This window comes from Epinephelus fuscoguttatus, linkage group LG6 (genome assembly GCF_011397635.1).
Source record: "Epinephelus fuscoguttatus linkage group LG6, E.fuscoguttatus.final_Chr_v1".
Lineage (NCBI taxonomy): Eukaryota > Metazoa > Chordata > Actinopteri > Perciformes > Serranidae > Epinephelus > Epinephelus fuscoguttatus.
Window position 1 is genome coordinate 31,768,210 of NC_064757.1, and position 27,488 is coordinate 31,795,697.

General features: G+C 39.5%; 2 protein-coding genes across 3 annotated transcripts; both read left to right on the forward strand.

The window, feature by feature from the left end:
* Positions 1 to 595: 595 nt before the first annotated feature.
* Positions 596 to 21,638, forward strand: rassf2b (Ras association domain family member 2b). Of its 2 annotated transcripts, none has more exons than XM_049579016.1 (11): positions 596 to 892; positions 7,156 to 7,204; positions 10,167 to 10,240; positions 12,143 to 12,218; positions 12,491 to 12,642; positions 14,637 to 14,752; positions 16,262 to 16,404; positions 16,597 to 16,750; positions 16,891 to 17,012; positions 18,301 to 18,398; positions 18,524 to 21,638. In XM_049579016.1, exons 3-11 carry the CDS (start codon positions 10,188 to 10,190, stop codon positions 18,591 to 18,593), a joined length of 984 nt encoding a protein of 327 aa, XP_049434973.1. In that variant the 5' UTR covers positions 596 to 892; positions 7,156 to 7,204; positions 10,167 to 10,187; the 3' UTR covers positions 18,594 to 21,638. The 2 variants fall into 2 exon arrangements, with proteins under 2 accessions (XP_049434973.1, XP_049434972.1); XM_049579015.1 differs by having other exon boundaries at positions 598 to 921.
* Positions 21,639 to 21,843: 205 nt separating this feature from the next.
* sprn2 (shadow of prion protein 2) lies at positions 21,844 to 26,828 on the forward strand. Its single transcript, XM_049579021.1, has 2 exons — positions 21,844 to 22,105; positions 25,576 to 26,828. Exon 2 carries the CDS (start codon positions 25,586 to 25,588, stop codon positions 26,123 to 26,125), a length of 540 nt encoding a protein of 179 aa, XP_049434978.1. The 5' UTR covers positions 21,844 to 22,105; positions 25,576 to 25,585; the 3' UTR covers positions 26,126 to 26,828.
* The last annotated feature ends 660 nt before the right edge of the window (positions 26,829 to 27,488 follow it).

Consider the following 27,488-nt stretch of genomic DNA (forward strand, 5'->3'; position numbering starts at 1 on the left):
TTTCCTGAAAAATCTTCAAAATCAGAACATTAATCAGAGCCAGAAACTGTGAAATATGGTTATTAATGGTGGAGGGGAGGGTCATGCATATTCCCCAGTCACTCAGGTTGGCTCAAGGGGAAAATATCTGTAGCTCTGGGGAGGGTCATGATATAAAATAAATAAATAAAATAAAGAATAAAATTAAAATTAGAAAAAAAAAAAAACAAGTCAAACCTTCTTGTCTGATAAGTACAGTATCTTATTGCAGAAAAAACATGTTTAAAATTATGACAATATTTTTTGAGTCAAAAATAAATTAAGACAAGACATTTTTGTCAAATTTATGAGACTAGCAATCCAAATACATTTTTTAAATTTATTTATTTATTCATATTTATTTGTGTGGGGGTGGAGGGTCGGCAGAGTATGACATGTAACTTCTAAAACTCAGTAAAAAAAAAAAAAAAAAAAAAGAAAGAAAGAAAGAAAGAAAAAATAAATACCTGAAAAATAAACTTTAATCTTCACCGGACAGGTGATGTGCGCATGCTCGGCTCTCCTATTGTTTTCATGTTTTCATTCATCCCCTCACGCAGCGCGAACAAAGGGACGTCAGGGTCGCGCTCTGATTGGCTCCCGGCCGGAGCCCCCCGACGCAGCTGTGCCGCGAGCTCCGCCACAGCAGATGGACCCCTCGCGCTCTCCTCCTCCTCCCTCTCCCTCTCCTGCTGGTCCTAGATGCACGCGCCCCAGTGATTGTTTCCAACGGCAGGAGAGCGAACGAGTTGACCGAGGAGGAGTTAACCGTTAACGGACAGTGCAGCCGTAACGGAGAAGAAGAGGAGCGACGGGAGGAGGTGGTGGAAGAGGAGATCCGGAGAACCGGAGAGCCTGCCGTCCCTCGGGTTTGGTGAGCCGAGATAGGATCTCCAAAAGTCGGTATGAATCAGACAGAAGGGTCGCTGTAGCTAAGTGGGCTGATCGTGATGATGGTTGATGTCGCGACGTGTAGTTTGATAGCGTGATTGTCTCCACAAAAACAAGACTTAGAAATGTTTTGACAACATTTAATGCAAAATTAGCACACATATTGATTTTGTAAAAGCACAGGCGACACATGTATGGACTAATAATCCGAATATGAGGCGTGTGTGGTGTATTTAAATCACATGCGGTGGTGATAGGCATGCTCCGTGGCACTTCACATGAAGGCTCAGCCTAAATCTTGAGCTGAAAATGATAGAAAATCCGTATTTTATTACATTTAGTCTCCAGCAGGGAGTGTGTGTGCAGCTATGTGTCATTAAAACAGGTTACATAACAAGCAGTAGATAGTTAAGATTCCTCTCAGCACACACAAGGCTGGCTAGGACGGACCCTCTGCCAAAAATGAATAATGTTTTGGCTTGTGATGCACACTCAGCTGCCAGTTTATTAAGCACACATAGCTAAAGTAATGCTGGTTAATACAACAGCCCTGCATAAAGTCCTACCTTTATGAAGCTTATAATGCTCAGTGTGTTTGTTGAAACTGTTTTAGAGAGGTGTTAATTAAACTGTATGGTAGTTTCTGATATTTTGCCAACCTGCACTGATGTGGACAAAGTATTGAAAACAATGCAAGTCAACAGCAGACTCCAAAATGATCATAAAGTTGAATTTAAACCCTAAATCATAAACTGAACATCATTGGTAGGATTATTTGCAGAACTGTTGCACTAGCAGTTAATAGTTTATGAGGTCCACCTATCTAAAACTATAACAGAGTGAAGTGTCAGTCTTAAATGAAATATAGAGTCAACTAAGGATGCAATTGTTTGGTCCATAAAATTTCTGATAGGAAAAGAAAGAGCCTAAAGTGAAATCTTAAAGAGACAATTCACCCCAAAATCAAACATACATATTTTTCCTTGTACCTCTAGTGCTATTTATCAGCCTAGATTGTTTTGGTGTGAGTTGCAGAGTATTGGAGATATCAGCCATAGAGATGTCTGCCTTCTCTCCAATATGAGGGAACTAGATGGCACTCAGCTTGTGGTGCTCAAAGTGTTAAAAAAAAATATACTTGAAAAACTCAACAGCAATGTCTCTTCCCAAAAATCATGACCCGGTTACTCAAGATAATCCACAGACCTTGTTGTGAGCAGTTTCATGTAGGAACTATTTTCTTTCTACGAAATTACACCCACCAACCGTATCACTGTGTAGAGAGCCCGGTCTCATTCTGAAGTCGTCATAATTCGGCGCTTGGGCAGTGACTTGTGGCATCAGAAACCAACCAAAAAAGGCGACCTTTAACATTGGCATGATTTGTGGACAGTTTCCATTAAAATTTAACAGTGCCCGGCAGCATCAGGGGGATACGCAGTGGGACGAAAGTTAAGTGGCAAAAGTCCAAGTAGTGCAGGCAGGAGGGGTGGTGGATGGGTTAAACAGACACTAACTTTCACCTGAGAGAGCAGTGTTTGCACCCCATAAGATTCTAAAGTCAAACCCTGTTCTTTTTCCCCATTCTCGGAACCCATCAGCTGTATTCGGCGTCTGACTTCCAGCAGACGGCGATACAGCCTCTGGGGGCAGACCCCCGATTTTTTGGCATTCTGGTTTGATTTGGGTGGAGGAGGAGAATTTCCGTTTCCGACTTCCGTTTATATATAAGTAAATATGCTGAACCATTGCGATAGATTCAGAGTTTGCAGTGACACCAATTATGTTCAGCCTCGTTAGTTCACCGCACAGACCATTTAACCTGGCAACAACTGCAGTTGGCTCAAACGTGATTAGTCAATATCACGCAGACTACAACAGCCTACAACTGGAAACCAGGGCTCTTCCGCTCTTCTTCCAGAGGCAAGATCTCCAGGGTTTGCCTACAGACTCTACATTCGCTGAATGTAGGGTCTGTATATAGAGACTACTTTTTCCCTAAACCTAACCATGTGTTTTTGTTGCCTAAACCCAACCATGTGTGTTGTTGTACCGACATACTGCATTTATTTTGAAAGAGACCGTATGCAAACATTAAATGTCCTGTGAAAACAGAAGTGTATCTTGAAAGAAGACAATGCATGTAAGAGGCAGAACTTGACACGGTGTCCCAGAATGTCAACAACCAATGCACCCAGGGCACCTTGTACATTTTATCTGGACGTGGAAAGTCCATGACCAAGCACGTCAATATGTGACGAGGTCAGAGTGAGAATGTGTTGGTGTAGAGGGAAATGTGCATCTACCGCCGAAGGGGAAGCCAAAAGCGTTTACATCTCGCACTGTCGCAAGCACGAGGCTCTCGTCCATGAGTAGGTGCATGTTACCTTCTGTGCAGTGATCTTGTTCCCTTATATTGGAGAGAAGGCAGACATCTCTATGGCTGATATCTCCAACACTCTGCAACTTGCACTAAAACAATCTAGATTTCTAAATAGCACTGCAGGTGTGAGGAAAAAATATGTGTTTTTAATTTTGGGGTCAACTGTCTCTTTAAAATATTTTCTTTTGTGTGACTAAACAGTCCAAAAATATTTAGTTTACCATTATAGAAGACTACAAACACCAGAAAATATTCAGGGTTAAAAAGCTTAAACCAGTGATTTTTTGGGGGGCTTGGAAAAACAACTGGAATGATTAATTGTTAATCAAAATAGCTGCAGATAGATCAACAAATGTATCTGGTACAGTCAACAAAGGGGCACAAATAGTTTCAGCTTGATCTGGAGAATCTAAAATCCATATTTAGACTCTTGCCATGTTTTTGACAACCCCAGTACGCCTGACATGGAGCAGAAGAGACAAACACTATTTTTGGCTCTGTGTTGTGGGATAGTTTCTGGAGCTTAGATGTTTTTGGTGTTGCTATGACAATGGTGACAATAGTGAGGCAGAGCTGTAGTAATGTGGAGGCTTGAGGCAGGGGAGGTGGGTTTGAAAGCAGACAGGAGGAGGTTTTGGAGCCATTCATCGTCCATTTCAGCCCAAGACTTTGACAGAGGAGGTACAGAGGCAAGAGGGCAAGAGGGCAGAAAACAAGCATGCGTGTGTGTGTCAATGAAAGGGAGAGAAGGAGAGTGGAGAGGGGAGGCAAGTCAGGAAGTTGTGGTCATGAGTTTTAATAGCATGGCGGATGGCTTCTAGTCTTTCGCAAGGGAATCTTAAAGGAGACAGAGGAGAAAGCTGAATGGGAAAAACAGTCCAGACAGTAGAGAGGAAAGAATTCCCTAATCAGAAAAATTGGACTGTGGAATGAAACAACTGAGAGGAAGAAGGCGAATGAGACATAAACATACAGAGAAATTGTCTGGCGTTGTAATGAGGCACAGGGGAGTCACTGAGGTCAGCATTTGGACAGACAGAGCTCCATGATCTTAAACATGGACTGGGTCAGCTGTGGGTCAGTCTGGCTGCATATACATGCTGCTGTTGGCTTCAAAACAAAAAGCGGAGACAGCTGTTTTCTGCTGTGTAAATGTCAACACAGATAATTTCCACAGAGCCAAGGTCCTCTGGTAATGACAGCTATCACTGGTTTGGTTAAACGTCAAGGTAATTAAAACAATTTTATAGGCTGTAATCTTGAGAAGACGCTGAATATGGTGCACTAAAGGTCAAGACTGAAGTTTGTGGGTGGTTTTTTTTTGTTGCTTTGTGAAGGCCACATAACCTGTAGTTTGTCAGTATGCTTTCCTTAATTTAAAGAAAACATGGTCCGCTGTTGTAGAGCTGGAAAATACTGACAAAAATGTAATTTTAATATCAATACAGCAAAATATTTTGAGGCATTATTTCCAATACAGACTAGGTTTGTAAGATGGCCTTTGACAAAAACGTAAATGATGTGGTTTTCCAGAGAGGTAGAAAAAAACAAATCACCCACCTCTCACGATTATTGTTATTGCTGATTAATCTGTCATCTATTGACTTGTTGGTTGTTTGGTCTATAAAAACAAAGGAATACTTTGCACATCTATTTCCAATCAGGTGCGTAGGTGAGGGACGAGATGAATAAAACTTGTAGAAAAGTCTCCTGCATACTGTCTGACTTGCAAAAATAACGACTTTAATGCTGCGGCGAAACATTACGGAACGTCTAGTCACATTAGCATTAAAATTATTATTTTTGCAATGTAGATAGTGTGCGGGATTCTTTTCTACAGGTTGTTTGGTTTATAAAATTTCAGAAAATGGTAAAAAAAAAAAAATGTTGATCAGTGTTTCCCAAATGCCAAGGAATTGACTTGTTTTTTCCACAACACAAAAAAATAGCTTACTGTCATAGATGGTTAAAGAAAATACAAAATATTTACACTTAAGAAGATGAACTCAGAGATTTTGGGCTTTTTTTTTCTTTGAAAAGTGTTTCAAACTGATAAATTACTTATCAAATTAGTCAACAATTGTGACAACTAATCGATTAATCATCGCAGCTCTACTGACGACACTGAGGTCACATCCATACTATTTTCTCGAGAAACTTAGGGATTTTAATAACCTGATTCCTTCATTTTTAGGCTCAATATATTTTGATTTTTGTTCTTTCAGACCAACAAAATAAAAAGAAAGATTCAGTGCGTCTTCACCAGACAACAACAGTATTTAAACCTTAATGTTGGAAAAACAATACAGAAAATAAATCAAACAGATAACTGAATAAATAATAAGAAATACTTCTGATATTTTATTTTTGTTGTCTGGGAAAGAGGGGTTGCATTATTTTAACTCATGACCTTAGCATCTCTAAATTTCTGGTTATGTTCCTGGAACTGGGTATTGGACATCAATACCTTTTTGTACTGGCATCGAACGTCTGGTCAGATTCACAGTCGTGTTTGCTTATTTTTTTCATGAGATAGTTCCGGAACATATTTTGACATTTTTAGGTAACCACAGTTATTTTATAGCTGCTTGTGTTTGGATATCATCAAACATTTGACACCTTTTTTTCTTAGGTTTAAAAGAAAGGTATTGAAAATATATGTTTTAGTGTCAGTGGTGCCTGTGTTGAAATGTTTCAAATGATACTCTGCCTGTTTAACTTTAATGCAGCCTTTACAGCAGGGAGAGACAAAGCTTTGTCACAGTATTACAATAAACACAGACCCTTAGACAATATCTTGTCTGATATCACAACATCAGCATTTCACTGAAATATCTCAGCTCTGTCACATGAGATGTGGAGCTGAAGAAAATCATTTAAATTCCCTTTGGACACAGTCAAAAACACACATTCATCCAGCCTGAGCCCAGCAGCAAACACTAAACAGGGTGCACATTTAGCAGCAGCTTTAAAGGTTAAAAGTCTGATTTGATTTTTATTTCCTGATGTAACATCAGGGACAGATCAATTGCGTTATCAGATGCTCATCTACGTAGTTGACTTAAAGTTCATGTTGGTCTGTGACATACAATTACATCATTGTCTTGGTTTGACAGCTGGTCGTATGTCTGTCTCAGACCGCTGGCATCACCCACTAATGAGTCCATGAGCACAGATGCCTTTGACCATGACCACGGTATTAAAGGCTAATGATTTCGATTGTGGTGCTGAATGGTTGAGCTTTTGAGCGCTTGACAGAGCTAATATAGGTGCTGAAATATTGATAGACCCTGGCATGTGGGCCAGGCTGATTGGTGTTTAATATTTAATCAGGCCACAATAACTGAACACATTTATTTCAGATTGACAGGCTCAGGTTGTTGGACAGTACTGTGTGTTTAAAGCTGCTACATTACTGTGCTTGTCAGGTTTTGAGCATCTTTGTTAAAAGTGTTTTGGTATATGTCTGATCAGAGTGTTAAGATCAGGAAACTTAATTAGCCTTATCAGTTTTTCTAGCCATGCCCATATGTGTGTGTGTGTGTGTGTGTGTGTGTGTGTGTGTGTGTGTAATCGTTTGTTTGGGTGTGCATGATAACTCATCCATGCTGTTTGAATTGAGGAAGTTTTGGGCCGTGTCAGGGTTAGTGTCAGTTTCCTGTGTGACTGACTGAGTAAAGGAGGAAGTGATTTAGCGGAAGGGGAGCCCTTCCTTTAAACGCCCCCACTTCTTCCTTGACTGCTCGCTGTCACACTCGCAAGAAAAGACGTTTGAAACCGACACCTGAGCGACCTGAGGATACCTACAGAGTCTGCTGGCCTTAACCTTTCACTCCTTGTCTCTCTCTGTCTCTCCACATCAGCTGCTCCCTTTTTCTGGTGACTCAACAACATCACACAGTCTTCACTACGGTAAGATCACTTGTAGTCTTGTAAGTGATATTTATACCACATTTATTGGCAGGAACAGTATTTCTCTATGACTTATAGTATTATACTTTGTTAGTTGATCTGTTGTCGAGGCACTGGCTGTGTTAGAAGAGAGCCATGAGAGTTATGAAATCTGCCATTTAACTGTAACAACAATAATATAACATGTAAAAAGTGATACAGACTGGCTTTTAAACACTGCTAAATAAATACAGAAATTAATTGAAACCAATAGAAGCCCGGAATTGTAAGAAAAATATACAAACAAGACTTTAAAGTCCACTCTACAGCTAAATGCTAACATGCTTACAACATTAATGTTAGCATGTGATTTTGCAGGTATTATTTAGCAGGGTTGCCATTTGAGATTAGCCTGCTAGCATGCTAACATTTGCTAATTAGCACTCAACAGAAAGTACAGCTGAGGCTGATGGGAGTGTCATCAGTTCCAAAAATGGAATACTTAGCACAAACAGGTGCGTAGGAGAGGGACGAGAAGAATAAAACTTGTAGAAAAGACTCCAGCACACTGTCTAACTTGCAAGCTTTGCAATTATTTTAATGCTGCTGCAACGTTTTGGTGACTAGACCTTTATCAGACTAAGAGAAGCCATCTTACAGTAAGTAGGAGTGGCTGTGGGTTTGGAATTTAGTCACATTACCCACGTGCATAAGGAAGACATCAGTATCAAACATCAGTAAGTTCATCACAATCAACATTTTACATAGAAGACAGCTTAGTGACAATCCTAAACATACCCCCCCAAAAAATTACATTTGACAGGTATTTTCTCGAGAACAGATGCTTAAATTCTTATTGTTAACCTTGCATTCATCAGGTCTTCCATCATAAATACAGGAGAAGTCATCTATAAATCTGTACCATTTTAGAATCTTGGACAAATGAGTGTTCTTGACTGAATTGAAAACAGAATTCCTTTGGAAAAACCAACAGAAATTGCAAGTTAGACAGCGTCTTTCTACAAGTGTCATTAGTTCAGCAAGTAGGCCTACTGAGTCAGTAGACACATTCGAATTTTTGATCTGATGTTAATGCTAGAGTCCCTGATATCTGACAAAACTGTCAACGACTCCATTTCAGTCTTCAGTCTGACATCGTGTCCTTTCTAACTGTTGTCCGTGCAGGGAGAGAGATTTATTTTTTCCTAACCAATCACTGGAGACGCATGTATCTGCCTGAAAGTAACGACATTTTAAGTCCACACTGATACCTAGCCATTGCAACATACCTGTTTTGCTGGGAATTTTTAAGAGTGGAGTGAAACACTGTTTAAGTAATTGCAGTGTTTGGTGATACTGAGGAGACATGTTGATTTAGATCAGCCTCGATTGCAGCATTGATCTTGTCCGTAGTGCTTGCCATCGTTGTTATTACTGCTCATTGATTCCAGCTTGACAAAAGCTTTACAACGGCATTACTCCCACCCGTGGCGCTGATTGGCTGTTTTTCATTTCAGCTGAAACACTGCAGTTTCATGTCGTGACTCAAGATGAATCAGTCTACTTGGTAAAGTGGGCGGATTCAAAGATCTGGACCCAGGCAAGGCACTAGAGGAAAAGTCAGGGGATCGCTAAATTGATAAGGTCATATTGCCACATATTTATTATTTTATCTTTATTAAGGTGCTTTTAGTGCTGAAATGATCCGTTCTCTCCTACAAGACATTTCATTGTACTGTTGACCCTGAGTTAACCTACACATGACTCACTGAGTATAACAGTACTGAATGTCTCAACCACATGTTGTGTGAATCTGTCCAGTAGTGGATAAGTTAAATCTTTGAGGCAAAGTCATCAGGATTCATCCTCCTCAACACCAATAACATATGCACACATTATCACAGCAATCCAGCCAATTATTGTTGAGATATTTCACTAAAAAGAAGTTTACCCTATTAAAAGTCAGTCAGGACTCACCTTTCAGGCATGTGAATGTGTTAAACAAATTTAATTGTAGTGTATTCAGTAATTTAGTATATTTTAATCTGGACCAAAGTAGTACACCAAACAGACATTTCCATCCATAGAGTGTGGGTAAAAATCTAAAATGCATAACCTACACTCAAAACTGGTCCTCAAAAATGTGAATTTTTGTAGTTTGGAAGCTAAACCTGGTAATTTTAAAACAGTTTCTGTCTGTGTGTGAAAGCATGACACACATAGAAAGAGAAAATAATATGTCCAGACTCATGTGTCTGTAGTTTGAGATGAATCCTCTTGGATGAACTTTGAAATATTTTTATTTCTTTCCTCAGTTATTTAATTTTTAGAGAGAGATTGCACCTACTCTGTGTGTAGATACAAATAGATTTATGTGTATGATCACTTGCTCAGAGATAAATGTTTAAGCAGCTGAGATGATTTGGCTGTCCGGGTGGCACATGTGTCCTCCACCTGTTCGTCTCCTTCCGAAGACTTCTGTACTGCCTCCTCTGCCGATACACAAAGAGAAATACACACAAACAGCAAAGAGGGAAGGAAAACTGCAGGGTGATGGCTGAGTGCCATGTTAAACAGCTGCATGTGTGCAGAGACACAAAGACATGAGGGGAGAATTAAAGGGTGACAGTCAAGAAAAGATATATTGAAGGCAAGAGGAGGAGGAGGAGGAGGAGGAGGAAGAGAGTGTGGAGAGCAGCTGTCTCCCTCCGTCACACACCAAATGTTTTGATTGTCTAGTGTTGGTTTAACTGTTAACTATGAGTTGATTCGTCTCTTGGAGGCATAACATTTACAGGAAGTTAGATATGATCTGCTGTTATTGTTTACTGCGTGGAGCTTTACCTCCTCCTCCTCTTCCTGTGATCTCTCTCCTCCACTCCAGGCTCCTCTTGTCGCTCGCTGCTGGTCATGAGGAGTCATGAGACTGAATCAGATGGATGAAATTTATTAACTCTCTCTCTGTTGCTTCTTTGTCTCCCAGCTCCTCTCATGCTGACTGAGAATGGATGATATAACGGACGGGGTTCAGATTGGAGAGAACAAGTTCATCAGGAAGTAAGGACTGAACACCTCGCTGTTACACACACACAAACGCCTGCACTTAACAGTTTAGTTTTCCCTTTATTAACCTTTGGTATGTGTGGCATTCTGTCTTGTAAACATGTGCATATGTTACATCACTGCAGACAATTTTCATACATACACACATTTAGTGATTAATTCAAGTATGCAGTATGTAAGTTCTTGACATGCCCTGCCCATACAGGATTTCAAAACACTATAAAACTTCAGATTACATGTAAATGTGGTCAAAATCCTTTTTTTTGCTCATGTGTCATACAGATCAGTTTTTTTCAGAGCAGTGTGGACACAAAAATCCAACTTTTTTCCAATCAGTGATTTATTTAATCACTGGCAATGCAGAACTCATGTGTTTTGCCATACATCCGGTTTTTTTTCTACGACATACTTATCAGCACAGGCGCAGATCATTCACTATACAGTGTCGGAGCAGTCCATTAACACTACAGAAGGCTGCCAAAACTGTACCGCTGTGGCGATAAGTTGCCAGCCAATAGAGCCCGACGTCCAGGCACTGTCTGACGGGGATAGCCTACCTACATGCTGTGACAGTGTTGTCATGAGGGGAGGACGGAGATATTGGATTAACCCTGGACACCCCAAGGTCTGGATGAACTGTTCCTCTGTGAAACCCTCCACATCGTGGAACCACCATTCCTGACTCACAGCCACACCCACACCTCACTTTCTGTAGAGCTACCAGGAAAAGGGGCTGATAATCCGTGGACCAATGACAGCCCATTTCCTGAAAACAAACGCCCATTGCACATGGCTAATTATTACGCAGAATGATGTTATCAAACCTTCCTATTATGGTGATCATTCCAGAGATGAAGCTTGCAGTGCTGTGTCATTTATTTTTCCCCAAATACCTGTTAAGCAAATGTGATGCTTATTGTTTCTCCAATGTGCATGTGTGTGACATTATTAGTCACATGTTAGGCGTTTTAGAGCAGAGGTCCATTCACACTGATGTCAGATATTGGTCATTTCCATAGGCTGTATAAATAATCGACATAGTTACCATAATGTCTCTAATTGGCATGTGGACTACTGCTTTCACCATCTTGGTTTTTTGGAGCCAGAATTGACCATATTTGGATGAGAGGCTGGAGCTGTAGAGGAGTGATGGATGGATCCGACTCACAGAGTGTAACGACACCTAACAGACAGCCTGTCACTAGAGCAGCCCCGCCCTTAAATATGCGTAACTTTGGGCCTTGATAAAATGTAAATGGTTCTTATAAAAAAAAAAATCACCCCCTGTACAGTTGTCATGAATGTTAAAATTAGCTATCGAGACTGAAATTGTTTTTTGTACCGGGCTGTAAACATGTTAATTTCTGCTGTAAAGTTAGTGATTTTAAGACGGGAAGTCTATAAGGACTGACTGTGTTTTGGAGCCAGCCTCAAGTGCACCTCACATTGGATTCAATTTTCAGCCTCTGATGAAAAGGTGATCCCCAAATCCAAAAAGAATGTGACAGAGGATTTATCTTACACAGCAGAATTGTCCTGTCATAAAGGATAGTATTCTGTGTCTGAAATTCTCACCAAGATCCAAATGTCCTCATCAAAAAGCATATTATCATATTTCTTTCACACATCGAGACAAATGGTGAACCTTTAACCATTTTTTTAATCAGAGTAACATTTTTCTTGCATGTTTCAAGTCTTAATAAGTAGATTTTCAAGCAGGGTGGGAATTAACTAATCTAACCACATGTGATACTTTGGAAAATGTAATGTGAAGTGTACATGATATATACAGTACGTACTGTATAAATGCATTATCAGGCTAAAAACATGTAAAATTAGCAACATGCTCCTTTAAACAGCATTTCCTCTTAAGTGATTCAACATCTCTGTCTCCAGGGCAACCATCCTCTCACATCTGAAGACGTACAACCTTTATTATGAAGGGCAAAATCTACAGCTCAGACACAGAGAGGTTGGTATTTACGGCTGTGTGTGTGCGTGTGTGTACTCTCATGTTTAATCCTCATTTTCAACAGGAGCACTCTTCACTACTGTCTGTCTGTCTGTCTGTCTGTCTGTCTGTCAGCCTTCCTGTCGCCTTTTTACTTTACTGTCAGTCATTTGTAATTTAATATACCCAACCCATTATTCCTGTATCCCAAAGGAGTAATAGAGGCCCATTGTGTGTGTGTGTGTGTGTGTGTGTGCTCACACGCACTGACCACAGCTCCTCTCTCCCAACAGGAAGAGGGGGAGCTGATCATCGAGGGCTTGCTGAATATCTTCTGGGGTCTTAGACGACCAATCAGGCTACAGATGCAGGATGACCACGAGCGAATCCGGCCGCCCCCCTCCTCGACGTCCTGGCACTCGGGCTGCAATTTGGACAGTCAAGGGTGAGAGGTTCAGACAGATCCAGTTACATCTCTGCTGACCGGAAATGGTGATACACAGTGGGTTAGTGGGGGCAGATATAGATTTTGTCTAGTTTGTCTGATAAAAAAATAAGGTTAAACTAAATAATTGATCTCCACAGTTTGATAAATCCTTTTGGCAGTGGTCCACAGAGAAAAAGAAAACCTTTTAACCCACATCTGTGGCTCAGTTTTGGATTTTGCTTAAAGCTACTACAGATCAATCTGTGTCAATAGGCTTGAAGCCCCATTTTCAGCTCTGTAATCCCATTCATCAGAGGAACTATTCTTGTTCCAGGGATAACAGATCTCATGGCCGTGCAGCTGACAGCTAGGGGCAGGATAACTTACAGGAAATAAACAAAGTAACATCAACACTTTAACTTTGAAGTTACTAAATCACACAACTGCAAAGCGACAAAACAGGTCCAGCTCTCAGGTTTGGGTATTGCGAGTATTCAAAGCAGCAACATAGAGACAAATGCTTACACAGAGAGCTCCAAAGAGTCCAAATAATCCACTCTTAAAATTAATTTAACAGGCAGGTCCGTCTGCATTGTTTTCCATGTTTTTCCAGTTGAAACTATCAAAAACGGTGCCCTGGGTTACAGCACTGATTCTTGCAACCCCACAAAATTCATTATAGCCTCTTACAAACACAGACAACCTAAAAAAGTCAACAACAGTGTAAGCGCACACTAAGTTTACATTATTTTGATCACTTTACCTTGCCGTCAGACAAGTTCTTTTTAGATGAGTAACTGAAGCCATTATCTATGCTTTCTTAAAGGCACCAGACTCCATTGAGAGAAGCAGTAATTTTACCTCACAGCACATGATAGTTGCAAGTCGACCTGCTGCCGTGATCATTTAGTGTGACTCACGGAACCGAACTAATAGCCAGACATCATGCAGACACCCACGTCAGGTGAAGTGGGGAAAATGTTTAAGAGGTGCTTAGGAAAATAGCATAAAGACTGAAACATACACACCGCCCAAGTCACAACATATTGGCGAAATACTTTTCAGTCACCATCAGACGTCCTGGGTTGGCCTGTGGATCCTGATCCACAGACCGGACTCTATGGTATTAAAGTTCTAATCTTGTGTCAACCAGCTCCCAATATAACATATTATTATTTGTAACCCTGCTAGCAGGTAGGTTAATATTATTGTTAAGGTGGAAGCCCATTCTGCCCTCGTGAAGAATGTGATGCACTCTACATTTGAAAAAGACTAAATTCTCCTGAAGAAGGTGTGAAAACAAATTCTACCAGATCTGGCAACCCTTTATAGAGCACTGTAAGGAAGATGCACCAAATTCTGCCCCAAACTAACTAGCATAGTTTAAATATCACTAAACATGGTCAATCTGACATCTCTCTAAATCTTCCCAGCCCTTTTGACTTTTAGAATATTTTCATATTTTTGTACCAGAAATTCTGTTCTCATTTTTTACTACTGCCATGGTCTGTTTAACTTTGAAAACCCCAATAAAAAGAGTTGGGGGCGAAAAAGACTATTACATACATAATTCGACCAAAATTAGAATTTTTGGATTTGAATACATCTGAAACATTACTGGAAAGTTACAGAATGATCCTCAAAAAATAAAGAAGCCACACTTTAAATATCAAGGGAAATACTCTCATACACCACAAGCTACAGCAACAAAGAGGAACAGCTGTCACAAGCTGAAACTAACAGGGAAGTGACGTACATACAGTACTATATGTGGTGTTTTAGAGGTCAACAAAATGCTGCTGCTTGGCAGGAAATCTAATCATAAGACCCACCTAACAGTGTTTGCTGTGGTGATGTTGCTACCCAAAAGTTAAAGCCTTACTGCGCTATTGTGTACTTACCCCTCTAATTTTTGCCTCAAAGCAATCGTTTTTCAGTGCCATTAAATCTAATAACAGTTTGTATCTTTGCAGTCTCCTCGTCACTGACTCACTCTCGTTTCTTTATTGAAGTTCCCCCAACAGCACAGATGGTCAACAGACGACACAGCAGAGCCCGCCCACAGTTGAAGTGACGCCGCCTGACAACCAACCAAAGGGCAACGGTGTGGCGGTAGAACAAGAAGAAGGTGAGTGGCTTTGTTAACAGTTTAAACATACCGAGTATCACTCTCTCAGCTTTAACAAGGATCCAGTGAACGACATCATGTATCAGTCCAAAAACAACTGCATTACTAAAAATACTTCTTGTCTTGTTTGTGTTGACTCATCAGATCCTAAGACGAAAAAAGTAACGTTTCATTACATAATCATGATCAAATTAACTGTGGACCAAATCTCTAATTAACCCTGAGCTGTTTATATAAACATGCCATCACTGGAAACCTCTCATCTCCAAAATGGCAGCTGTGCATGAGGGGGGAATTAAAGCTTTATTTTTAGTTCCTCCAGAGTTGTTAAGAGGTCTTTTCAACCCTTACAGGAGGATGCATATGACAATGGTGATAAATATATGTAGAAACAGTATTTTTTTTTTCTACTTGTGTACGGATGACGTCTACTAATGTGTGAAAAAAAAATGTTTTTAACACATTGCAAGCACTCAAATATGGCTTTCTTTCAGGAACAGTCGGTGTTGTAAGTTTTTAATTTCAGTGGTGGACAGTAACTAAGTACATTTAATTGAGTACTGCACTTAAAGGGAGAGTTCAGCTATAAAATGACAATTCACTCAATATTTACTCACCCCTGTGCTGATGTGAGAATGGGTGAAGAGGTCACAAAACACTCCGGGAGATTCAGTGGAGAGAGATCTTCTTGGATATAGTAACTTGTTTCACATACAGTTGACTTTGCAAACTTTTAACAAAGACGAAAATGTCTGAGGACTTTGAGCTGGAATATACTGACGAGCTCAGACAGATGGACGAAGGAGGTCTGAGAGGCTACAGTTGACATTTAGGCTAAAAACATGGTGTAAATGGTGTCTTTTTGGGTCAAATTTGAATGTTGTGGCTTACAAACACTTGGATTACACCACAGGAGCAGTATGGAGACATTTTGTGTTCTTTTTTTTTTACATTTTAAAACTGGTCTCCATTCACTTCAATTGTACTGGATTTGGCTACAACGCTGTTTTCTGCAGAAACTCCAGGAGTGTTTTGTGAACTTATTATGAGAAGATTATGTGAAGTCCAGTGTGTGGGATTTAGTGGCATCTAGCAGTGAGACTGCAGAACTGAAACTTGTCCCGAGTGCCAGGCATGTAGGAGAACTGCAGTGGACGACGCAAATGACATTATCTAGAGCCAGTGTTTGATTTGTCCATTCTGGGCTACTGTAGAACAACATGATGGACTCTGTAGAGGAGGACCCACTCAGTATGTAGATATAAACAGCTTATTCTAGGGTAACAAAAACACAAAAGTTATATTATCAGGTGATTATAAGCTAATGAAAACATATTTATAAATATTATTTACCATTTCTGCCAGAAGATGTCACTAAATCCTGCACACTGGACCTTTGAGTAAAAGTTCTTCTCCCACCACTCCTTAATTTAAAGAAAAGTCAACATGTTAATTTTCATGTTAAAGACACCAAATAATAACTTACAATAATGATTATTGATTGGTCAGAGGACAGTGAGAGCTCCGCTCAGCTCCTCAGGACAAAGAGTGATGCCGGCGTCTTGAGACGGGGCCAGCGACGGTCACCGAGCGACCAGAGGAAGATTCGACGCAACCGCTTCTCTATAAACGGACACTTCTACAACCATAAGGTGATGCCAGTGAAGTCTTAAAAGATGTATGAAAATAATGTACCTTTTCTTTAGTTTCAGAGAGTTTATGTGCTACTTTTAAACAGATGCTGGATTTGGCAGCGATTCTGTCTGTGTATCTGTGCACAAATATACACACACAAGGTTATAGAGGAAACTCAATTAACATTTGAATGTTTTTGTTTTCCTCAGACTGCAGTGTTTACTCCTGCTTTAGGCTCAGTGACTAATGTTCGGATCAACAGCTGCATGACAACACCTCAGGTGCTGCGAGTTCTCCTCAACAAGTTTAAAATTGAAAACAGCCCGGATGATTTTGCGCTCTACCTCGTCCATACGAGTGGAGGTGAGTGTGAATTATTCAGTTCATTCCTTGTTTGTTAAGAGAATGAATTCTTAATGAATATGTGGCATTATGTACTGTATTTATTATTTGTTATTTTTGTTCTGTTAACTGATTCTTTTGTGGATGTATTGATGTTTCAGAGCGTGTGAAGCTGAAGCGGACTGACTATCCTCTGTTGCTGAGAGTCATGCAAGGCCCATGTGAGCAGGTCTGCAAGGTTTTCCTCATGGAGGAAGACCTGGGAGAAGAAGTCACGTATGATGTAAATAATCACATTCGTTCTAACCTCTTCTTCAAAAAGAGCAAATGTATGGACACAGAAGTTAGGTTCCCATCCAAATGCAGCGCAAATTTTAACCACATTTTCAGAAAATGCAGATCTATGCGCTTTTCCATCCACTACTGTCATGTGAGTATTGGGAGTTGGTTCATTTAGATAACCAGCAGGTGGGGCTAAATCTCCAGTTAGAAATGGAAGAGTGTGCAACGAGATGATGTAATTAAAGAGTGCCAGTCAAACCTCAAAGAAGGGGAACAATGGGTGTATAATAGCGGAGCACACACTGGACAGTGGAGGAATAGATTTTTGAACAACTAATAATACAGCTCTGTGCTCTTGAAAGAGTTCTGGTAGCAGCCCTGTCTGTACAAGCGTGTTAAAAGCCATCCAGAGACAATGAAGAAAGCCTGCAGTGGCCTGTGCGAGGATATACCATCATGACCTTTCATCAGAACTATTCAATATCAATTTCAATTAGGCTGGATTTGAAAAATCAGAAATTTAGATGGGCCAGACATTTTCAGTAGCCTATTTAAAACCTTTTTTAGCTTCTGGTTACAACTGATTTTTTCAAATGTAAAAAGGATGTAGTAAAAAACTTAATTGACCCAGGCACATCACAAAGTGCAGAAACAGAGTAAAAACAGCTATCAATGCACAGAACCATAAAAATGGCACTAACAGTAAGCAATAAGATACTCTCACTCTACTAGTATCTCCCTCTCATGTTAAGAACTGCATCACTTGTGAAAAAAAGATATCAGTGAAGGTGTCACTATACTGATCTGTATATCCTGCCTGATCTGTACTGTGCATTGTGCTACTTCCAAAACAATATTTTGTTTACTTATTTGCTCACTAGTATAGCACCTCACTCCGAGATTGTATCTGGGCCGGATGTGCTCCGAAGCCTGTCAGCTGAATAGACCTGTGTTAACGTCATCATTTATCCGTTGAGTCTGTTTCCATTGCACTGAGTTGCATTCACCTATTATCAGTACACCAACTTTTCCATCTACCCAAGCTTAAAAACTTTTTTTTAAATTTTTTTACATTTCCATCCAGGTCTGTTTTATGTGCAAATTGAAAATGTGCATAATAAGAGGTGGATGGACACATTTGAAAAACAGATACATGAACATGAACTCCTGTTGTTTGACCCTGCGTAGGCACAAAATCCATCCTGCTCTCTGTCTCTCGTGTCCTGTTTTTTTAACCACACTAGTCTCTTTTTTGCGGTTTTCATTCTATGTCTCCTCTCTCCCACCAGGTGGCGCAGTACATCAAGTTTGAAATGCCTGTCCTGCAGAGTTTCATCACCAAACTGAAGGAGGAGGAGGACAGAGAGGTGCAGAAACTGAGGAAAAGGTACAAGAGAATACTGAATATAATCTACTTGTGTCTCTTTTCTGTTTTGCCTTTAATGGCCACAGTCGTCATTGTGTTCATCAGCGTATTCTTTTCTGTCTGCATTTGTCTGCTCGTACCTACAGGTATACGTATCTGCGGTGTATCATTGAGAAGCAGCTCAGATGTCTTCCAGAGGGGGCAACGTGTATGTGATCTGCTCATCAGACTGTCAAAGGTACCACATCCTCCACCCAACTGTGACCAAGACAGTGACCAAGAATCAGCTGACAGCAACCCCAGTGTATGTGTTTCAGCGATTATCCTGCTCCTCCTGAATTCCTGCCTCTGCATGGAGTCTTTTTTCAAAATCATCCCATCAGTCAACCTACACACAAAACTTTAACATGCTGTATCGTGTGCATGTGAAGTGGGACCACTTCAGCAATAGTCTTCAGACACAATCACTTCTTCTTGTCATTACATACAGTCCACAATGAGAGACATTCCTCTACTCATGAGTGGTTTTAACAGTTTCACGGTGTAGTGTTTTGCAGAATGAGCCTAAAATGAGACGTCCTGTCTTCTGTTTACCCTTCAGATTACAAGCTGATGCCCAAAATCAATTTAAAGCACAAATATCTCACAATATGGTCTTAATGAAGTGCCTGTTTAAAGGTTTCTCAAAGCACAAAGACACAAACTCTTATCATATGTTTTGAATTTACTGCCCCTTTGGAATTTTTGGGGGAAATTGACCTGGAAAGTAATAGAACAACATCAGACCATACAGTTGATGTGAAACCAACCAAACCACCAAGAAAATGTTGTGCCCTCAAAAGCTACGTGCCTTTATCCCTTACTGTTTGAGAATTTGAGGGGAAAAAATGACCCTCTCCATTTTATCTCAGTTGAGAAGTTCACTGCAAGATTATTGAAGGTCTTGTGAACAGAAAATCTGTCTGTGTTGTGATCATCACTCCGTTGGTGGTCCGATGAAGACAACTGTCTGTTATTTCACTGCAGCCATTTGGACTGAATGTTAAAGACATTTCATGATTGAATTAAAGGACTAGTTTGATATTGCTGGAAACATTTTCTTGCCCAGAGTTAGATGTGTGTAGGCTATATTTGTGTAGCTACAGCCAGCAGCTGCTTAACTTTGCATAGAAGAAGACTGGAATCAGCTCACCTGGCTTTGTCCGAAGGTAACAAAATCCACTTACCAGCACCTCATAAAGCTCAAATGATGTCAGTTTTTTTTCTAATATATACAAAAACCAAAGTCTAAAACTTTATTTGTGTTATTTCAGGGAATTATGCACCGGACCATTGCTTGCTTGGGACATATATTTGCGGGTAACCCCCCCTGTAAAACAGCATTATGTTGGTTTTACACTTTGATTTTTATACAGACTAAATGCACAGGAAATAAAGGATTAATTATTAAACTTTAGAGGTGCTGGTAGGCAGATTTTGTTACCTTTGGACAGAGTTAGTCAAACTATTTCCTCCTGTTAATAGACTGCACTGAAGTAGCTACCATGACGGCACCCATTGGTTTGTGGACTCCAGATTTGAAGTTTGGCATTTGGGCTTTTGCAATCTTTGTTTTTTGGAGCCAGAACTGACCACATTTGCACCATTTTTCCACCCCTTCATTCTGTATAAAAGGTACAACTGTTGAATGGGGGGGACATAGTTGTTTAGCCTTTAAGCAGGCAGTAGTGGTAGTAATAGCGCTAAATCTACATCTGTGTGAAAAGGACAGCCGGCAGGACTGAAGTGATGTAACATTTTGACGACATGTTATACATGCTACTTACTGCCAGATTTAAAAAGCAGCTGCAACAGTTAGTAGCTATCTCAAAGAAGAACAGCAACAGAAAAATGTTGCTCATTGAGAAAACAAAGAGGTCAGTTCAATTTAATTCAGTTCAGTTCAACAGAACTGTATTTATCCTGAAAGAAATTCTTGTGCCAGAGAATCCTTCAAATTACACTAAGTGCAGTAACCACAATTAAACGTTCACAACCAGTAACAACCAGAACAACCTGTGGGTTCCTCTGGGTCAGGGTCACTCACTGGGCCCAGTTTTAGAAACAACAGAGTATTAAATATCTGGCAAAATATACAAATACACAAGATTAGAAGTGTTTTCAAGGAGCAAAAGCAAAACCAGTGCCTAAAAGAGTAACAGTAGGAGTAAGATTAGCAAAGAGTACCTAAAATGGTGGACAACATGGCATGCTATCTAAAATCGTACACCGGGGTGGCATAATACCGGCATTGTTTGGGTCTGTATAAAAAAACCAAAGCCGGCATTGTGAAGGGGTTTTTGTTGCGGCAGTAGTGGGATCTCTGTGTTAAAAGGGAACTTACAGTGGCCATCCCCTGAATAATGCGTAACTTTAAAGCCTCAAGTGAAAATTGTAGTAACTGCAGTTTTTGGCACCTCAGCGTCGGCTTCATTTTTCAGCCCCAGAGGTTGCAGCTTGGCCCTGTTTCCAGTCTTTGTGTTGAGCTAAGCTAACGTGCTGCTTGCTGTAGCTTCACAGAGTGCTACCTATAATTTTATCAAACTCTCGGCAAGAAATCAAATCATCTTATTTAATAAAACCATTCCTTTAAAGAAAGAAAAAATCCAACCTGAAACAACACTTTTGGGGTTTTCTGATGTATCGTCCTCACTTGCATTCCTGCCTTATGTAAGATGACAAGAAGATGTTGACATTTTAAAAGTAAAATAATGTTTGACAGCACAATTCTCCACACAAAGACTCCTGGTCAGAAGTTGGACATGTGGACTGACTGCACAAAAATGAAAGAATATTCACGGGTGGACTTCCCGTTTTTTGTTGGGTTTTTTTTGTTATTACATCCAACAGAGAAGGACACGAGTGAAATCCCACAAGACTGTGAATTATGTCGATGATCTTTGTAAGAAGAATGTTGTAAATGTATGAATGACAAAGCAGCACAGTTTGCCTCCACATGTACAGCGCTTTGCTTCTGTCTGCCCGTCCGTTCAGTGTCTCTAACACCGTTGTTGAAAACCTCGCCGTACAGTACAAAGTGTCATCAACAGCGTGTGTGCGATTCTGAGAGTGTGCATGTTATATTTTTAGTGACTCTTCAGACTTGCCTGCTTTTGTATTGTGTCTTTTACAAAATAATGATCTTTAAGATGTTCATGCCACTACTTGGACAATGTAGGTTTTTCGTACAATGATTGTTATTTAATAAAAAAAAGAAAGTTATCTTGAGAAAAAAAGATGAACATATGTATCTGTATAATTCTCGTTAAGTCTTGTTTAGGTCAGTGGGTGAAGAGCCTTTCACGTTATATAATGACGTTTAAATCTTGTTGTGTAATCTAAAGTAAGAGAAGAGATATATAACATCAGTCGAAGCTTCGGGAGAGTTCATTCAGTGCTCGGGTTAAATCATTCAGACTAAATTAGACACACAAATGTACGCCCACACACACACCCACAGGTATTTATGTGTGATGTCGTTAGTGGTGCAGCAGCTTACTGCAGCCTATGAGCAGGTGTGAGATGCAGTGATCCACTCCACCTGATGGAGATTGTCTGGAGGATAACAGCCTGGCCCCGAAACATACTTCTTACTGTCAGAAGAGTCTGAGCTGCAAACAAACGCTGTGTGGTTTTTACTGTCAGCAGAGGAACGTCATCTGTCCCCTTCACAAAGAGCCGCTCAACAGGTGAGAGTGTTTATTCTTACGGTTACTTACTTAGTATAAACTGGTGTGAAGATTTTTCTATTGATTGCAGCAGGTTTAAACTGTGTTTTTAGTGGTGGAGGTATATTTACCCAAACACTACTACTTTTATACAGCTTTGTACGTCTACTACACTACATCTCAAAGGGAAATATTGTACTTTTTTTTCTTTGCTGCATTTATTGACACTTAATATTTACTTTTTACATTTAAAAAAAATATATGATGCAATAGGCTACACTTATCTACAAAAAATATGAAATTCTCTTGGCATTATTGAATCACAACACTGAAATGCTCTTAACATGTATGTTAGTGATAAAAGTAATATTCTATAACACTTTGAAAGGACACTTTTTGCATGATAAACTTATTTTTGATACTTTGATTAAATTTCTATAGGTAAGTAACATTTTGAATTTAAGTCTTTACCTTGTAATGGAGTATTTTTCGACTGGTATTTCTACTTAAGTGAAGGATGTGAATTCTTCCTCCATCACTTCTCATTTTCGTTTCCTACTTTGCAATTGAATTTCTCTAATTTAATTTGTCCTCTGCTGCAAAAATTAGAGTCAACCTCTAGAAAGCACAATTAATAACAGGCTGTTAAACAGATCTGCAGGCTCCAGATTCATAATAAAATGTTTTAACCTGCCTGACTCAGTGCTTTGTGACTCTAATCTGGGAGTCACTGGATTATTCCCAAACTAAGTGACCCAGTTTAATTATAGCTCAACTCATCTTTTAAGAGGACACAGATTAGACTGCGTACTGTTTGTTGACGGCAGAGCAAATGATGTCATGCTGCTCACCGTGGTCAGAGAAGACTTCAGATTATTTATTTAAGAACCACACTATAAAAGTACTCCATCACCAGAAGTCCTGCATTAAAAATTAATTCATAATAAATTATAGGCCCTCCTTAAAGTAATAAAGTAAAAGTACACATGATGCATAATAGCTCCTGTCAGTTATACTATTACATTATCACTGATGTTTTAATATAGAGGCAAAACATTAGTGTTGGAGTTGATTTAATTCTAGATGCTTCATACACTGTTAGGTACTTAAATCTACAATAATGCACCATATTTTAAAACCTGATCGTATATTTTATTGTATTTTTTTCATATTTTGTATCTGTATTTGAAAAATAACTAGTATGTACAGCTGTTACATAAATGCAGTGTAGAAAAAAGTAAAATATTTCCCTCTCACTGTTATAAAACTATACAGAAGCATAAAATGAAACCAATTTAATAAAGTACAAGTACCTCAGAATTACACTTTTGTACAGTACTTGAGTAAAAGTACTTAGTGTAGTTACTTTCCACCATTTTATAGTATCATATTATTTATGTAAAGTGTGTATATTACATATTCTGCACATATATTCTATAATATATAACACTATAATAGACCATTATATTTTATATTTATTATTTATACTTCTAAATAATAATCTTTATTTCTAAAGCACTTTTCAAAGCAGAGGTACAAAGTGTTTTACATGTCAATAATTAAAACAGACAAGACATGAAAACAACTTTTATAAGAAGTGATAAACGCTTTAGTGTATAAAACAGAGGAAATAAAAGACAGTCTAAATGAACATAAAACTTAAGTAAAATCAGGAAAGGCTCTCCAATAAAAGTATGTAAGGGACTTAAAAGAGATCGCTGACTCGGCCGACCTGATTTACATAGTCTAAAGTTTTTTATGCATATATTGTATATAGCTTTTTAATGTCATCTCTTATTCCTTGATTTTGTATTTATTGTATGTATTTCCTCCAAATAGTTCTTTATCTGTTTAATGTTAATCTTCTTGTTAGATAAGTGTTATAGTCAAACACTGAGATAACGTTTGTTCAATGCTTACCAACAGCCGTCTGTTGGTGCTGCGATGATTAGAGCATCAGGTCTTGTCCACAAACACAGAGCCAGACCGAATCTCTTACAGTAGATCCTGATGAAAGGGCGTTAGAGATTATCAAAGCTATCTGATCCCACGTCAGCTGCTGGTGTTAACTGGTGTGGCAGCAGTGACGCTGGTTGTGTAAGATTTGTTTTCTCAAAGCTGGATTAAGAGCCATGATCTGTACTGCTCTTAATTTATCAGCAACGTTAAAAATAACAGGCAGCGGGGCTAAAGCTGTCATGGGAACATCTCATCAGTGTGTTTATGAGCACCATGTGACTTCAGGGACCAGTTCAACTAAGTACATTCAGTCATGTGATTCCATTTTAAGCAACATTTCGGAGGCAAATGTTGTACTTTTTACTCCAGTGTACTGATCTGACAGCTATAATTACGTGTCGCTTTGAAAATAGAGACTTAAAAATTAAAAATATATGATCAACTCCTAAAAATATGAAGCATTTTTATCATTTAAAATACTCAACAGTGTAGAAGTAAGTAAATATTATCTTCACCTCATCCAGCGAAAACATTTTAAATGCTGCATATTATTATTATTATATTGCATAATATGTAATGTTTATAGAAGTAATACACTCTTACAATGGTAATTTTGCATTATGAACACTTTTTGATACTTTTGATACTAGTAGTAAAAGTATATTTTCTGAGAATACTTTTGATGAAAGATTTGTAAGTTTACTTACTAGTAAAGCTTACTAAGTTTAATAGTATTGTTGCAATAAAAAAAATAAGTGATTTAAAAAAAAGTTAGTACAGTACAGTTTACTCTTTTTATTTATATCCTCCTGAGACCTGAACTTTTGTTAGATTCACACTTTTAACTTCTCCTAGCTATTTGGGATCAGCAGGACCTGGTAAGTATTAAAAACTAAACATTGTCTTCGATAATAAAGTCCCTATATCCTCAAACGAGACGATTATAAAGTCCCAGTGTCTTCAACCGAGTGCTTCCCAATTAACAGTGTCTTTGTCTTGTTAGCTTGTTACTGTTGCTACAATTTGTGAAATCTGTTGCTATATCAAACTACAAACATTATTAATCATAAATAAACAAGTTTCAACCATAAAATTTGATCAGGTTTTGGAGCTTGTCCTCTTTTGTGTCGGGATTGGCTGCAGACTGACTTGGCAGAGATGGCTGCCATCTTGTTTTTACATGGATTGGTGTATAAGTAGAATAAAGTATAAGGTCCAGGACACCCAAAATGTGAAGTTTTTGAATGAGGACACAGGGTCTCAGAAGGATATTTCTATAATTGTTTTTCTTTTTTAAATACATTTTACAATAATTATTGTTTTCCCCTTCCTGTAGGCTATTTTAAATGCTGCTTATATCTTGTAGTTGTCTGTATTTTACAAACTCTGGAGACACTTTATGCCTTTTGCTTGAATGCTAAAGTAAAAAAGTACCAGACCTAAATACTTCTTCCATCACTTCCAACACCTGAACAGTCCAAACAGAAGAGTAACAAATCCTCGCCTCCTAATGATGTCTCTGTGTCTTACAGGATCAAAATAATGTCTGGCCTGCACAAACTCCCCCTCACAGTGGCCCTCTGCCTGCTGCTCCTCGCCACACTGTTACCCAGCTCTGAGGCACGGCGTGGTGGTCGTGGTGGCTTTGGAGGTGGAGGTTTTGGCCGAAGTGGAGGCTACAGCCGAGGCTGGGGTGGTGGTGGGGCGGGCTACAGACCCGTCCAGAGCAGTGGACCCAGTGCAGGGAAAGTAGCCGGGGCAGCTGCAGCGGGCGCTGTAGGAGGAGCAATGCTGGGATCTGCCCTGAGCCGCCCTGGGTATGGGTATGGAGGATATGGAGGATATGGTGGAGGATTTGGAGGAGGGTATGGAGGAGGGTATGGAGGATATGGAGGGGGGTATGGCTACCCACGATTCGGAGGTGTTGGTGGCTACGGCTCCAGGCCTGGCTACGAGCCAGAGGGCTCTGGAGATATGGAGTACTACACCGCAGCATCCAGCGGCCCCATCTACAACAGTATAATCGTTGTGATCGGCTCCCTGATTTCCCTGCTGATGGGCCATTGGGTGGCAGTCATGTAGAGCTGGAGACAGAGCTGCCACCCCTAAACACACACAGGTCCAAACAAACCCTGAATTAAAGCAACACACAGAAAACAGACTTAAAGTCTAATGCGATCCTTCAGTAATGAGAAGCTGTGGCCAGTTTATTTTCTCAACACTTCAGTGACCATCCATCAGGACAGGAGGAGGAATTTGATCTCTACATCATGTCAGTGTGACTCCACCATGCTTCAGTCTGCAGGTGTACTGATGAACAAACCATTTCCTGTCGAAATACATCAGAAATGGTTTGACCCCAATGTGTCCCACACTCCCATTTCTCCTTTTAAAGTCTTTTTTTATATACTTTGATGATTATTTTTGATCGATATGTTTTCTCCAGAAGGAATCTTTGACAACACGCCAGGAATAAATTAGATGTAGGTTAAGTCTACCTCAAAAGTCATGTGAGGACCAGAGTTTAAGAGCAGCTACTTCATATGATAATGCCATTTCTCAGTATATTTAGCTATAAGTTCATATTTTAGACAGTTTTTTTCATTCTGTTTCATATTCTGTCTGCTCTGCAAAATAAAAAGTCTATTAAAGTGTTACTTTTGCCAGTACAATGCTTGCATATGTAAACTTAACCTGATTAAAGCTCATGTTTTATGCCAATTTGTAGATTTTTATGTTATAAAAAAGTGAAACATGCTTCCATGTTTAATATTGTTATATAAATAAAAAGAACTTAGAACAAACATTTGTGTTGATTTTTATTGTCTGTGAGAAGAGACCATGATGTGTTTAGATACCCAAAGTATATACACATTTTCAGAAGAAGATATTGTTTGTTAATCCCTGGGGGAGACCCACTTAAGTGATGGATTAGACTTAAAAGGAGCAGTGTGTAAGATTTAGGGAGATATTGTGGCATCTAGCAGTGAGGATTTCAGATTGCAACCAGCCAAAACTTCTCCTAGTTAGAATTCCTTACAGTTTTAATTGTTCAGGAGGTTTTTTATCAGGAGCTGAATTATCTACAGAGGTCTCCTCCTCTCTGAAACAAACAGATTGGGTAATAAAAACCATTAAAACACTGAATAAAGCAGTTTCACATTACAAATCAGTGTTTCTCATACGCTGCCTGTTCCACTCGTCAAGAGGCAGGTGGCTAGCCCAGCACCTGCTAATGTGTGCTCACCTTTTTTTCTGATAACTTATGATCTAGATGTTCAGGAGGTTTTTACCAGGAGCCAAATTATCTGCAGAGGTCTCTACCTCTTTAAACAGGTAAAACACTGAATAAAGCAGTTTCATAGTAGGGCAATGGTTCCCAACTGGTCAAGCCATGAGGTCCAGATTTCTCCTTAGTCATGAGTTCAAGGTCCACACTGTGTAA

Coding starts and splice junctions, on each gene's coding strand:
- sprn2 (XM_049579021.1), top strand. CDS start 25,586: ATGTCTGGCCTGCACAAACTCCCCCTCACAGTGGCCCTCTGCCTGCTG.
- rassf2b (XM_049579016.1), top strand. CDS start 10,188: ATGGATGATATAACGGACGGGGTTCAGATTGGAGAGAACAAGTTCATC. Junction 14,753..16,261: donor GGCGGTAGAACAAGAAGAAG/GTGAGTGGCTTT, acceptor TTGATTGGTCAG/AGGACAGTGAGAGCTCCGCT. Junction 17,013..18,300: donor GAGAAGAAGTCACGTATGAT/GTAAATAATCAC, acceptor CTCTCCCACCAG/GTGGCGCAGTACATCAAGTT.